At 41.9% G+C, this 13,821-nt stretch overlaps 1 protein-coding gene and 1 long non-coding RNA gene across 10 annotated transcripts in view; one reads left to right on the top strand and one right to left on the bottom strand.

The window, feature by feature from the left end:
* The window catches only part of LOC127908993 (uncharacterized), a 94,718-nt gene extending 82,976 nt beyond the window's left edge, over positions 1 to 11,742 (bottom strand). Inside the window, exons 1-2 of one of the 6 annotated variants that reach the window (XR_008069406.1) lie at positions 11,692 to 11,742; positions 9,561 to 9,733 (exon numbers count right to left, since the gene is read on the bottom strand). This is a non-coding gene — a long non-coding RNA (uncharacterized LOC127908993). The other 5 variants (XR_008069403.1, XR_008069405.1, XR_008069402.1 and 2 more) reach the window with 5 other exon arrangements.
* LOC118380913 (cell adhesion molecule 2-like) overlaps positions 1 to 13,821 on the top strand; it is a 225,934-nt gene that overhangs the window by 168,826 nt on the left and 43,287 nt on the right. For all 4 annotated transcript variants that reach the window (XM_052468836.1, XM_052468839.1, XM_052468838.1 and 1 more), the window contains exon 4: positions 5,772 to 5,950. In XM_052468836.1, coding sequence (XP_052324796.1) covers positions 5,772 to 5,950 — 179 coding nt within the window. The remainder of the gene's footprint in view (positions 1 to 5,771; positions 5,951 to 13,821) is intronic.

Here is a 13,821-nt window from a genome sequence, read left to right on the forward strand (position 1 = left end):
GGTGATTCGGCTATTTCAGCCACACACGTTGCTGACAGGTGTATACAATCGACCACACAGCCATGCAATCTCCATAGACCAACATTAGCAGTATAATGGCCTTACTGAAGCGCTCTGTGACTTTCAACGTGGCACCATTAAAGGATGCCACCTTTCCAACAAGTCAAATGGTAAAATTTCTGCCATGCTACAGCTGCCCCGTTCAACTGTAAGTGCTGTTATTGTGAAGTGGAAATGTCTAGGAGCAACAACGGCTCAGCAGCGAAGTGGTAGGCCACACAAGCTGAAATGTATAACGTGTAAAAATAGTCTGTCCTCGGTTGCAACACTCACTACCAAGTTCCAAACTGCCTTTGGAGGCAACTTCAGCACAATAACTGTTCGTCGGAAAAGCTTCATGAAATGGGTTTCCATGGCCCGAGCAGCGGCACACAAGCCTAAGATCACCATGTGCAATGACAAGCAATGGCTGGAGTGGTGTAAAGCTCTGGAGCAGTGGAAACACGGGCACATCTGGGTTTGGCGGATGCCTAGAGAGGGTTTCCATGGCGGAGCAGCTGCAAACAAGCCTAACATCACCATGCGCAATGCCAAGCATCTGGCAGTCCGACAGACACATCTGGGCTTGGCGGGATGCCAAGAGAGGGTTTCCATGGCCGAGCAGCTGCAAACAAGCCTAACATCACCATGCGCAATGCCAAGCATCGTGTGGAAATGCGGACACATCTGGGTTTGGCGGGATGCCAAGAGAACGCTACCTGCCCCAATGCATAATAGTGCCAAGTAAAACGTTTGGTTGAGGAGGAATAATGGTCTGGGGTTGTTTTTCATGGTTCGGGCCCCTTAGTTCCAGTGAAGACCAACCCTAACGCTACAGCATAGAATGACATTCTAGACGATTCTGTGCTTCCAACTTTTGGGGAAGGCCCTTTCAGCATGACAATGCCCCAGTGCACAAAGCAGAAATGGTTTGTCAAGATCTGTGTTTGAAGAACTTGACTGGCCTGCACAGAGCCCTGAGCTCAACCCCATCGAATACCTTTGGGATGAATTGGAACGCTGACTGCGAGCCAGGCATAATCACCCAACATCCATGCCTGACCTCACTAATGCTCTTGTGGCTGAATGGAAGCAAGTCGCTGCAGCAATATTCCAACATCTAGTGGAAAGCCTTCCCAGAAGAGTGGAGGCTGTTATAGCAGCAATGTTCCAACATCTAGTGGAAAGCCTTCCTAGAAGAGTGGAGGCTGTTATAGCAGCAACGTTCCAACATCTAGTGGAAAGCCTTCCTAGAAGAGTGGAGGCTGTTATAGCAGCAATGTTCCAACATCTAGTGGAAAGCCTTCCCAGAAGAGTGGAGGCCGTTATAGCAGCAATGTTCCAACATCTAGTGGAAAGCCTTCCTAGAAGAGTGGAGGCTGTTATAGCAACAATGTTCCAACATCTAGTGGAAAGCCTTCCCAGAAGAGTGGAGGCTTTTATAGCAGCAATGTTCCTACATCTAGTGGAAATCCTTCCCAGAAGAGTGGAGGCTTTTATAGCAGCAATGTTCCTACATCTAGTGGAAAGCCTTTCCAGAAGAGTGGAGGCTGTTGTAGCAGCAATGTTCCAACATCTAGTGGAAAGTCTTCCCAGAAGACTGGAGGCTGTTATAGCAGCAATGTTCCAACATCTAGTGGAAAGCCTTCCCAGAAGACTGGAGGCTGTTAGAGCAGCAATTTTCCAACATGTATTGGAAAGCCAAATGTGTAGTGCTCGTGTCTGTGATCAGATGAATTGCAATTAATTGCAAAGTCCCTCTTTGCCATGCAAATGAACTGAATCCCCCAAAAAACATTTCCACTGCATTTCAGTCCTGCCACAAAAGGACCAGCTGACATCATGTCAGTGATTCTCTCAACACAGATGTGAGTGTTGATGAGGACAAGGCTGGAGATCACCCTGTCATGCTGATTGAGTTCGAATAACAGACTGGTAGCTTCAAAAAGAGGGTGCTTGATATCATTGTTCTTCCTCTGTCATCCATGGTTACCTGCAAGGAAACACATGCTGTCATCATTGTTTTGCACAAAAAGGGCTTCACGTGCTACGATATTGCTGCCAGTAAGATTGCACCTAAATTAACCATTTATCAGATCATCAAGAACTTCAAGGAGAGCTGTTCAATTGTTGTGAAGAATGCTTCAGCACCACCAGTACAGAGCTTGCTCAGGAATGGCAGCAAGCAGGTGTGAGTGCATCTGCACGCACAGTAAGGCGAATACTTTTGGAGGATGGCCTGGTGTCAAGAATGGCAGCAAAGAAGCCACTTCTCTCCAGGAAAAACATCAAGGACAGACTAATATTCTGCAAAAGGTACAGGGATTGGACTGCTGAGGACTGGGGTAAAGTCATTTTCTCTGATGAATCCCCTTTCCGATTGTTTGGGTCATCCGGAAAAAAGCTTGTCCAGAGAAGACAAGGTGAGCGCTACCATCAGTATTGTGTCATGCCAACAGTAAAGCATCCTGAGACCATTCATGTGTGAGGTTGCTTCTCAGCCATGGGAGTGGGCTCACTCACAATTATGCCTAAGAACACAGCCATGAACAAAGAATGGTACCAACACATCCTCCGAGAGCAACTTCTCCCAACCTTCCAGGAACAGTTTGGTGACGAACAATGCCTTTTCCAGCATGATGGAGCACCTTGCCATAAGGCAAAAGTGATAACTTAGTGGCACGGGGAACAAAACATGGATATTTTGGGTCCATGGCCAAGAAACTCCCCAGACCTTAATCCCATTGACAACTTGTGGTCAATCCTCAAGAGGTGGGTGGACAAACGAAAACCCACAAACTCCAAGCATTGATTATGCAAGAATGCGCTGCCATCAGTCAGGATGTGGCCCAGAAGTTAATTGACAGCATGCCAGGGCGGATTGCAGAGGTCTTGACAAAGAAGAGTCAACACTGCAAATATTGACTCTTTGTATCAACTTCATGTAATTATCAATAAAAGCCTTTGACACTGTCTCAAACGTCGTTGGGGAAACCGGACATTTCTTTTTATTTAGAATGTCGCCAACAAAAACAAGAAACAACAAAAACGAATGTGAAGCTCACGAGGGCTATCCAGGCCACGAACAAAGACAACCACCCACAAATACAAAAGGAAAAAAGGCTGCCTAACTATGATTCCCAATCAGAGACAACGATAGTGTCTTTACTATCATTAAATTAAAGACTTATAGTTTTTATAAAAGATTCTCTGTAATTAGTGTTACGCGATCAACTGATTAATCATGTAACTGTAATTAACTAGGAAGCCGGGGCACCAAGAAAAAATATTCAGATTACAAGGTTATAATTTCCTAATATAACCTTTCAGATATTTTATCTGATCAATTAGTCTTTGAATTAATTAATTCTTTACTTTACCTCGCGTTAGTCTCATTCCAAACGTCGTAAATTGTTGGTTATCTGCACGAACCCAGTCTTCACTATGAGTCATCCCATATATCAATTGTCTTAAATCATTTATTTATTACCAACTAAGTAATTCACAGAAATGCATAAACAAACAAACAAACAAACAAGGTAAATGTGGTTACAAGAAATGATAGGGGAATGTGCCCTCGTGGGCTAAAAGGGGAAGTGGGAGTCGACTAAGATGAGACACTACAAAGTTGATAATTATAACAATTGAAATGCTAATCCTTTGCGCATGAACGCTCACTCATTCGGGAACAATTGCAATCAATATATATATTTACACTCAGTGTGTCGTCGGGATCTTTGTTGAAAAGTTTGTTTCTCTCTCTCTGTCTTGGTTAGAGGGGATAGTTCAGAGCGACATTCATTTGTTATAGAATGGATGTTTCGGCAGTTGTCGTTCTTCGCGTTCAATGATACCGAATTCCTAGCTGCAGACTAGTAATTAGTATCAAAGACTTGTTCTTATTCTGTCGGTATCGATCGTCTAAGAGTTTAACCACGTGGTAAAGATTCAGCAATGGTCTGCAACCTTTGTCCTCTCCTAATGGAGAAAACATGGTCTGGTGATAATTTCTCAAAGTTGGGTTTTATTCGGAAATGCATATCCTGTCCCAGGATGTCTGACCCTAACTGGGCTCAGGGGCGGTCCTCTGATTTAGTTAACTCCAATTCCCTTTTTGAGTTTTCCTTCATTAAACAGTCCAAAATCACACTGTAAAATTGTGTAAACAGTATCATACTCACTCATTCATCTTATACAACAATTAGATGTAAACCTCATATCTGAGGCTATTATATAAACAGTGTTACGGTAATGTGGCCACATCGTCTCCCATGAGTTTCACAAGTTGTGACAAACGGACCAGTTCGTAGCTGGATTCTTCACCAATCTTTTATACCTTGTCCGGAACATAAAATTTGTTCGGACCTGAAGTTATGTGAGGTGGGAGAAATTCCCCTGTTCTCTATGAAAATTGACTCTCTCTATACTGTGTCCATGAGGAGATCTTCAGGAATGTACGACGTCTCTCTGACCACAGCAGCCTCGTTGAAGGAGGAAAGGGGGAGGCGGGAAGAGGGGGGTGGGGCTCACCACATACAAAGATGGCAACATCATGACAATAGACAGCTGTCCCTGATTGAGAATCATACCCGGCCAAAACATAGAAATAAAGAAACTAGAATGCCCACCCTAGTCACACCCTGGCCTAACCAAAATAGAGATTAAAAGCCTCTCTTTGGCCTGGGCGTGACAGACACTTATGAAATGCTTGTACTTATACTTCAGTGTTCCATAGTAACCTCTAAAAAAAAAATATCTCAAGACACTGAGGCAGCAGTGGTGTCTTTCTGCTGTGGTGTCTGTTGCGGTGTCTGTTGTTGTGCCTGTTGTGGTGTCTGCCACGGTGTTTGCTGTGATGTTTGCTGTTGTGTCTGTTTCAGTGTATGTCGCTGTGTCTGTCACGGAGTATGTTGTGGCATCTGTTGTTGTCTCTGTTGTTGTGTCTGCTGTGGTGTCTGCTGTGGTGTCTGCTGTGGTGCCTGTTGTGGTGTCTGTTGTGGTGTCTGCCGTGGTGTCTGTAGTGGTGTCTGTTGTGGTGCCTGTTGTGGTGCCTGTTGCAGTGTCGGTTGTGGTGTCTGTTGTGGTGCCAGTTGGGGTGTCTGTTGCGGTGCCTGTTGTGATGTATGTGGTAGTGTATGTTGTGGTGTCTGCTGTGGTGTCAGTTGTGGTGTCTGCTGTGGTGTCTGCTGTGGTGTCTGCTGTGGTGTGTGTCTGCTGCAGTGTATGCTGTGGTGTCTGTCTGCTGCAGTGTCGGTTGTGGTGTCTGTTGTGGTGCCAGTTGGGGTGTCTGTTGCGGTGCCTGTTGTGGTGTCTGTTGTGGTGCCTGTTGCGGTGTCGGGTGTGGTGTCTGTTGTGGTGCCAGTAGTGGTGCCAGTTGTGGTGTTTGCTGTTGTGTCTGTTGCAGTGTATGTCGCTGTGTCTGTCGCGCAGTATGTTGTGGCATCTGTTGTTGTGTCTGTTGTGGTGTCTGTTGTGGTGCCTGTTGCAGTGTCGGTTGTGGTGTCTGTTGTGGTGTCTGTTGTGGTGCCAGTTGGGGTGTCTGTTGCGGTGCCTGTTGTGGTGTATGTGGTAGTGTCTGTTGTGGTGCCTGCTGTGGTGTCTGCTGTGGTGTCTGCTGTGGTGTCTGCTGCAGTGTCGGTTGTGGTGCCAGTTGGGGTGTCTGTTGCGGTGCCTGTTGGTGGTGTCTGCTGTGGTGTCTGTTGTGATGTCTTGTGTTGTGTTTTCTCCACCAGACCAGAGCCAGTGTTGTGGTCTAAAGATGGAGGGGAGCTGCCTGATATAGAGAGGATGATCGTAGAGGGCAGGGAACTCACCATCACCGCCCTCAACAAGACAGACAACGGCACATATCGCTGTGAGGCCAGTAACTACCTGGGGACTAGTGGAGCTGAATATGTCCTGTTTGTATACGGTGAGTCTTACATAGGAGCTACACTGGGGGCAAAAGGAATATTTTATTTTTATTTATTTTTTAAAAATGTTTTGCTATACTGGATGCATAACTTTTGGCCAGCAATATTGAACATGGGCAAAAGTAGTGCACTATATAGGGAATAGGGTTCTGGGCAAAAGTAGTGCACTATATAGGAAATTGGGTTCTGGGCAAAAGTAGTGCACTATATAGGGAATAGGGCTCTGGGCAAAAGTAGTGTACTATATAGGGAATAGGGCTCAGGTCTAAAGTAGTGCACTATATAGGAAACAGGGCTCTGGTCTAAAGTAGTGCACTATATAGGGAATAGGGCTCTGGGCAAAAGTAGTGCACTATATAGGGAATAGGGCCCTGGTCTAAAGTAGTGTACTATATAGGGAATAGGGCTCAGGTCTAAAGTAGTGCACTATATAGGAATAAGCCTCTGGTCTAAAGTAGTGCACTATATAGGGAATAGTGCTCAGGTCTAAAGTAGTGCACTATATAGGAATAGGGCTCTGGTCTAAAGTAGTGTACTATATAGGGAATAGGGCTCAGGTCTAAAGTAGTGCACTATATAGGGAATAGTGATCTGGTCTATAGTAGTGCACTACATAGGGAATAGGGTTCTGGTCTAAAGTAGTACCACTATATAGGGAATAGGGTTCTGGTCTAAAGTAGTGCACTATATAGGGAATAGGGTTCTGGTCTAAAGTAGTGCACTATATAGGGAATAGGGCTCTGGTCTAAAGTAGTACCACTATATAGGACATAGGGCTCTGGCCTAAAGTAGTGCCACTATATAGGAATAGGGTTCTGGTCTAAAGTAGTGCACTATATAGGGAATAGGGCTCTGGTCTAAAGTAGTGCACTATATAGGGAATAGGGCTCTGGTCTAAAGTAGTACCACTATATAGGACATAGGGCTCTGGCCTAAAGTAGTGCCACTATATAGGGAATAGGGTTCTGGTCTAAAGTAGTGCACTATATAGGGAATAGGGTACCATTTGAGATGCATGCCAGTCTGCATACATATGGCTTATTGTACCTGTAGCATGGAGGGAATATAACACATTATTAAGCCCTCCTCTCCTCTTCTCCTCTCCTCATCTCTTCCTCTCCTCCCCTCACCTCTTCTCCTCCTCTCCTCCCTGCCTCTCCTCCTCTCCTTTCTTATCCTCTCCTCCTCTCCTTTCCTCCTCTCTTTTCTTCGTCTCCTTTCTTCCTCTCCTCCTCTCATCTTCTCCCCCTCTCCTCCTCTCCTTTCTTCCTCTCCTCCTCTCCTCTACTCTCCTCCTCTCCTCTCCTCCTCTCTTCCTTTCCTCCTCTCCTCCTCTCCTTTCTTCCTCTCCTCCTCCTCTCCCCCACTCTCCTCCTCTCCTCCCCTCTTCTCCTCTCCTCTCTATTCTTCTCTCCTAATCACCTCTCCTCCACTCCTCTCCATTCTCCTCCTCTCCTCCTCTCCTCTTCTCTCCTCTTCTCTCCTTCTCCTCTCCTCCTCCTCTCCTCTCCATTCTCCTCCTCCTCTCCTCTCTTCTCCTACTCCTACTCCTACTCCTCCTCTTCTCTCCTCTCCTCTCCATTCTCCTCCTCCTCTCCTCTCCTCTCCTACTCCTACTCCTACTCCTCCTCTTCTCTCCTCTCCTCTCCATTCTCCTCCTCCTCTCCTCTCTTCTCCTCTCTTCTCCTACTCTTCCTCTTCTCTCCTCTACTCCCCTCTCCTGCTCCCCTCTCCTCTCCTTCTCTCCTACTCCTCCTCAACTATCCTCTCCTCTCCTTTCCTCTCCTCCTCCCCAACTTTCCTCTCATCTCCTCCCCTCCACACTGCAACTGAGGCTGGTAACATTTGTCAAAAGCTGTTGAAACCAAAATAGTATGCACAGGCGAAGTCAGAATATTAGAAACAGACGTTGAGGATTTATGCGTTTTTGCCACAAACAATCCCACATGAGAGTACATTTTTTTTCCCAGGAGAAATGACTTATCCTGGCTCTGAGAAGATATACTTTATTCAAACTAGTAGGGTATATATCTGTGGATAGAATTGAAGTCGGAAGTTTACATACACCTTAGCCAAATACATTTAAACTCAGTTTTTCACAATTCCTGACATTTAATCCGAGTACAAATTCCCTGTCTTAGGTCAGTTAGGATCACCACTTTATTTTAAGAATGTGAAATGTCAGAATAATAGTAGAGAGTGATTTATTTCAGCTTTTATTTCTTTCATCACATTCCCAGTGGGTCAGAAGTTTACATACACTCAATTAGTATTTGGTAGCATTGCCTTTAAATTGTTTAACTTGGGTCAAATGTTTCTGGTAGCCTTCCACAAGCTTCCCACAATAAGTTGGGTGAATTTTTGCCCATTCCTCCTGACAGAGCTGGTGTAACTGAGTCAGGTTTGTAGGCCTCCTTGCTCGCACACGCTTTTTCAGTTCTGCCCACAAATGTTCTATAGGATGAGGTCAGGGCTTTGTGATGGCCACTCCAATACCTTGACTCTGTTGTCCTTAAGACATTTTGCCACAACTTTGGAAGTATGCTTGGGGTCATTGTCCATTTGGAAGACCCATTTAAAGACCAAGCTTTAACTTCCGGACAGATGTCTTGAGATGTTCCTTCAATATATCCACATAATGTTCCTTCCTCATGATGCTATCTATTTTGTTAAGTGCACCAGTCCCTCCTGCAGAAAAGCACCCCCACAACATGAGGATGGTGTTCTTCAGCTTGCAAGCCTCCCCCTTTTTCCTCCAAACATAACGATGGTCATTATGGACAAACATTTCCATTTTTGTTTCATCAGACCAGAGGACATTTCTTCAAAAAGTACGATCTTTGTCCCCATGTGCAGTTGCAAACCGTAGTCTGGCTTTTTTTATGGCAGTTTTGGAGCAGTTGCTTCTTCCATTCTGAGCGGCTTTTCAGGTTATGTCGATATAGGACTCATTTTGCTGTAGATATAGATACTTTTGTACCTGTTTCCTCCAGCATCTTCACAAGGTCCTTTGCTGTTGTTCTGGGATTGATTTGCACTTCTCGCACTAAAGTGCGTTCATCTCTAGGAGACAGAACGGGTCTCCTTCCTGAGCGGTATGACGGCTGCGTGGTCCCATGGTGTTTATACTTGTGTAATATTGTTTGTACAGATTAATGTGGTACCTTCAGGTGTTTGGAAATTGCTCCCAAGAATGAACCAGACTTGTGAAGGTCTAAAATTATTTTTCTGAGGTCTTGGCTAATTTCTTTTGATTTTCCCATGATGTCAAGCATACAGGCACTGAGTTTGACGGTAGGCTTTGAAATAAATCCACAGGTACACCTCCAATTGACTCAAATTATATCAATTTGCCTATCAGAAGCTTCTAAAGCTATGACATAATTTTCTGGAATTGTCCAAGTTGTTTAAAGGTACAGTCAACTTAGTGTATGTAAACTTCTGACCCACTTGAATTGTGATACAGTGAATTATAATTGTCTGTAAACAATTGTTGGAAAAATTACTTGTGTCATGCACAAAGTAGATGTCCTAACCAACTTGCCAAACTATAGTTTGTTAACAAGAAATTTGTGGAGTGGTTGAAAAACGAGTTTTAATGACTCCAACCTAAGTGTATGTAAACTAGGTTTAATGACTCCAACCTAAGTGTATGTAAACTAGTTTTAATGACTCCAACCTAAGTGTATGTAAACTAGTTAATGACTCCAACCTAAGTGTATGTAAACTAGGTTTAATGACTCCAACCTAAGTGGATGTAAACTAGTTTTAATGACTCCAACCTAAGTGTATGTAAACTAGTTTTAATGACTCCAACCTAAGTGTATGTAAACTAGTTGTAATGACTCCAACCTAAGTGTATGTAAACTAGTTTTAATGACTCCAACCTAAGTGTATGTAAACTAGTTTTAATTACTTCAACCTAAGTGTGTGTAAACTAGTTTTAATGACTCCAACCTAAGTGTATGTAAACTAGTTTTAATGACTTCAACCTAAGTGTGTGTAAACTAGTTTTAATGACTCCAACCTAAGTGTATATAAACTAGTTTTAATTACTCCAACCTAAGTGTATGTAAACTAGTTTTAATGACTCCAACCTAAGTGTATGTAAACTAGTTTTAATGACTCCAACCTAAGTGTATGTAAACTAGTTGTAATGACTCCAACCTAAGTGTATGTAAACTAGTTTTAATGACTTCAACCTAAGTGTGTGTAAACTAGTTTTAATGACTCCAACCTAAGTGTATGTAAACTAGTTGTAATGACTCCAACCTAAGTGTATGTAAACTAGTTTTAATGACTCCAACCTAAGTGTATGTAAACTAGTTTTAATGACTCCAACCTAAGTGTATGTAAACTAGTTTTACTGACTCCAACCTAAGTGTATGTAAACTAGTTTTAATGACTCCAACCTAAGTGTATGTAAACTAGTTTTACTGACTCCAACCTAAGTGTATGTAAACTAGTTTTAATGACTCCAACCTAAGTGTATGTAAACTAGTGTTAATGACTCCAACCTAAGTGTATGTAAACTAGTTTTAATGACTCCAACCTAAGTGTATGTAAACTAGTGTAATGACTCCAACCTAAGTGTATGTAAACTAGTTGTAATGACTCCAACCTAAGTATATGTAAACTAGTTTTAATGACTCCAACCTAAGTGTATGTAAACTAGTTTTAATGACTCCAACCTAAGTGTATGTAAACTAGTTGTAATGACTCCAACCTAAGTGTATGTAAACTAGTTTTAATGACTCCAACCTAAGTGTATGTAAACTAGTTTTAATTACTTCAACCTAAGTGTGTAAAACTAGTTTTAATGACTCCAACCTAAGTGTATGTAAACTAGTTTTAATGACTTCAACCTAAGTGTGTGTAAACTAGTTTTAATGACTCCAACCTAAGTGTATGTAAACTCGTTTTAATGACTCCAACCTAAGTGTATATAAACTAGTTTTAATTACTCCAACCTAAGTGTATGTAAACTAGTTTTAATGACTCCAACCTAAGTGTATGTAAACTAGTTTTAATGACTCCAACCTAAGTGTATGTAAACTAGTTGTAATGACTCCAACCTAAGTGTATGTAAACTAGTTTTAATGACTTCAACCTAAGTGTGTGTAAACTAGTTTTAATGACTCCAACCTAAGTGTATGTAAACTAGTTGTAATGACTCCAACCTAAGTGTATGTAAACTAGTTTTAATGACTCCAACCTAAGTGTATGTAAACTAGTTTTAATGACTCCAACCTAAGTGTATGTAAACTAGTTTTACTGACTCCAACCTAAGTGTATGTAAACTAGTTTTAATGACTCCAACCTAAGTGTATGTAAACTAGTTTTAATGACTCCAACCTAAGTGTATGTAAACTAGTTTTAATGACTCCAACCTAAGTGTATGTAAACTAGTTTTAATGACTCCAACCTAAGTGTATGTAAACTAGTTTTAATGACTCCAACCTAAGTGTATGTAAACTAGTTTTAATGACTCCAACCTAAGTGTATGTAAACTAGTGATAATGACTCCAACCTAAGTGTATGTAAACTAGTTTTAATGACTCCAACCTAAGTGTATGTAAACTAGTGTAATGACTCCAACCTAAGTGTATGTAAACTAGTTGTAATGACTCCAACCTAAGTGTATGTAAACTAGTTTTAATGACTCCAACCTAAGTGTATGTAAACTAGTTTTAATGACTCCCAACCTAAGTGTATGTAAACTAGTTTTAATGACTTCAACCTAAGTGTGTGTAAACTAGTTTTAATGACTCCAACCTAAGTGTATGTAAACTAGTTTTAATTACTTCAACCTAAGTGTGTGTAAACTAGTTTAAATGACTCCAACCTAAGTGTATGTAAACTAGTTTTAATTACTTCAACCTAAGTGTATGTAAACTCGTTTTAATGACTCCAACCTAAGTGTATGTAAACTCGTTTTAATGACTCCAACCTAAGTGTATGTAAACTAGTTTTAATGACTCCAACCTAAGTGTATGTAAACTCGTTTTAATGACTCCAACCTAAGTGTATGTAAACTAGTTTTAATGACTCCAACCTAAGTGTATGTAAACTAGTTTTAATTACTTCAACCTAAGTGTATGTAAACTAGTTTTAATGACTACAACCTAAGTGTATGTAAACTAGTTTTAATGACTACAACCTAAGTGTATGTAAACTCGTTTTAATGACTCCAACCTAAGTGTATGTAAACTAGTTTTAATGACTCCAACCTAAGTGTATGTAAACTAGTTTTAATTACTTCAACCTAAGTGTATGTAAACTAGTTTTAATGACTACAACCTAAGTGTATGTAAACTAGTTTTAATGACTCCAACCTAAGTGTGTGTAAACTTCCTACTTCAACTGTAGATGAACACTAGCCTCCGTTAGACTTTTTTCACACTAGTAGGGTATAGCTCTGTGGATAGACGGACATAGATGGAGGGGAAGGATGACATATTATTCAGCTTCTGTTGGTCTGTAAGTCTGTTGTTGGTTGTCTGTTGTCTGTTGGTCTGTAAGTCTGTTGTCTGTGGTTTGTTGTCTGTTGTCTGTATGTCAGTTGTCTGTTGTCTGTAAGTCTGTTGTCTGTAAGTCTGTTGTCTGTTGTCTGTGGTTTGTTGTCTGTTGTCTGTAATTCTGTAAGTCGGTTGTCTGTTGTCTGTTGGTCTGTAAGTCTGCTGTCTGTAAGTCTGTTGTCTGTAAGTCTGTTGTCTGTTGTCTGTGGTTTGTTGTCTGTTGTCTGTAAGTCTGTTGTCTGTTGTCTGTGGTTTGTTGTCTGTTGTCTGTAAGTCTGTAATTCTGTAAGTCTGTTGTCTGTAATTCTGTAAGTCTGTTGTCTGTAAGTCTGTACGCCTGTTGTCTATTGTCTGTAAGTCTGTAAGTCGGTTGTCTGTAAGTCGGTTGTCTGTAAGTCTGTTGTCTGTTGTCTGTAGGTCTGTTGTCTGTGGTTTGTTGTCTGTTGTCTGTAAGTCTGCAAGTCTGTTGTCTGTAAGTCTGCTGTCTGTAAGTCTGTTAGTCTCTATTCATCCGGAGAGCTGGACGGGGAGATGACTTGAGTTATGCCAAACTGGGGTTAGTGCTCTGTATCGGACTGTCACAACTGAAACAGATTGGACCACGGTGGCATCATTTCATCAAGAGTAGAAAATACAATTGTCTTGGATTGTTCTGGGAATTTGGTGTGGTGTGGGGGTCGTTGTGGATAATCACCACAGGATTGAAATAAGCTTCATTGAAGCCCTGAAGCTTAAAGAGTCTGTAAACCCAAGTAAGGTCCTCTCAGCTAGATTATGTGATGAATTGTAAATGATTCTCCATAGAGATATTCTCAGATCTGCCATTAAACCGGTTGATGTCACCACTCTTAAAGGGTTGTGTACCAAATGACACTCTATTCAATTTATAGTGCACTACCTTTAGTAGTAGTAATACAAAGTAATGCCCTGTAGAAGGGAATAGTAGGGTGCCGCTTGGGATGCATTAATTATGCCTGAGGGATGATGTCATGTCAGGAGACAGCAGAGCAGGTGAAAGAGGCATGAGAAAGTGTCTCATTACCAGCAGTAGTTACAATTCTACCTCTGAAATAAGTATGGCTGGTAGACAAGGGAGATAGATATTGATAGGTCTCTACTTCTGGAATAAGTCTGGATGGTAGACAAGGGAGATAGATATTGATAGGTCTCTACTTCTGGAATAAGTCTGGCTGGTAGACAAGGGAGATAGATATTGATAGGTCTCTACTTCTGGAATAAGTCTGGATGGTAGACAAGGGAGATAGATATTGATAGGTCTCTACTTCTGGAATAAGTATGGCTGGTAGACAAGGGAGATAGATATTGATAGGTCTCTTCATCTCGTCTGAGTA

This window comes from Oncorhynchus keta, chromosome 18 (genome assembly GCF_023373465.1).
Source record: "Oncorhynchus keta strain PuntledgeMale-10-30-2019 chromosome 18, Oket_V2, whole genome shotgun sequence".
Classification (NCBI taxonomy): Eukaryota; Metazoa; Chordata; class Actinopteri; order Salmoniformes; family Salmonidae; genus Oncorhynchus; species Oncorhynchus keta.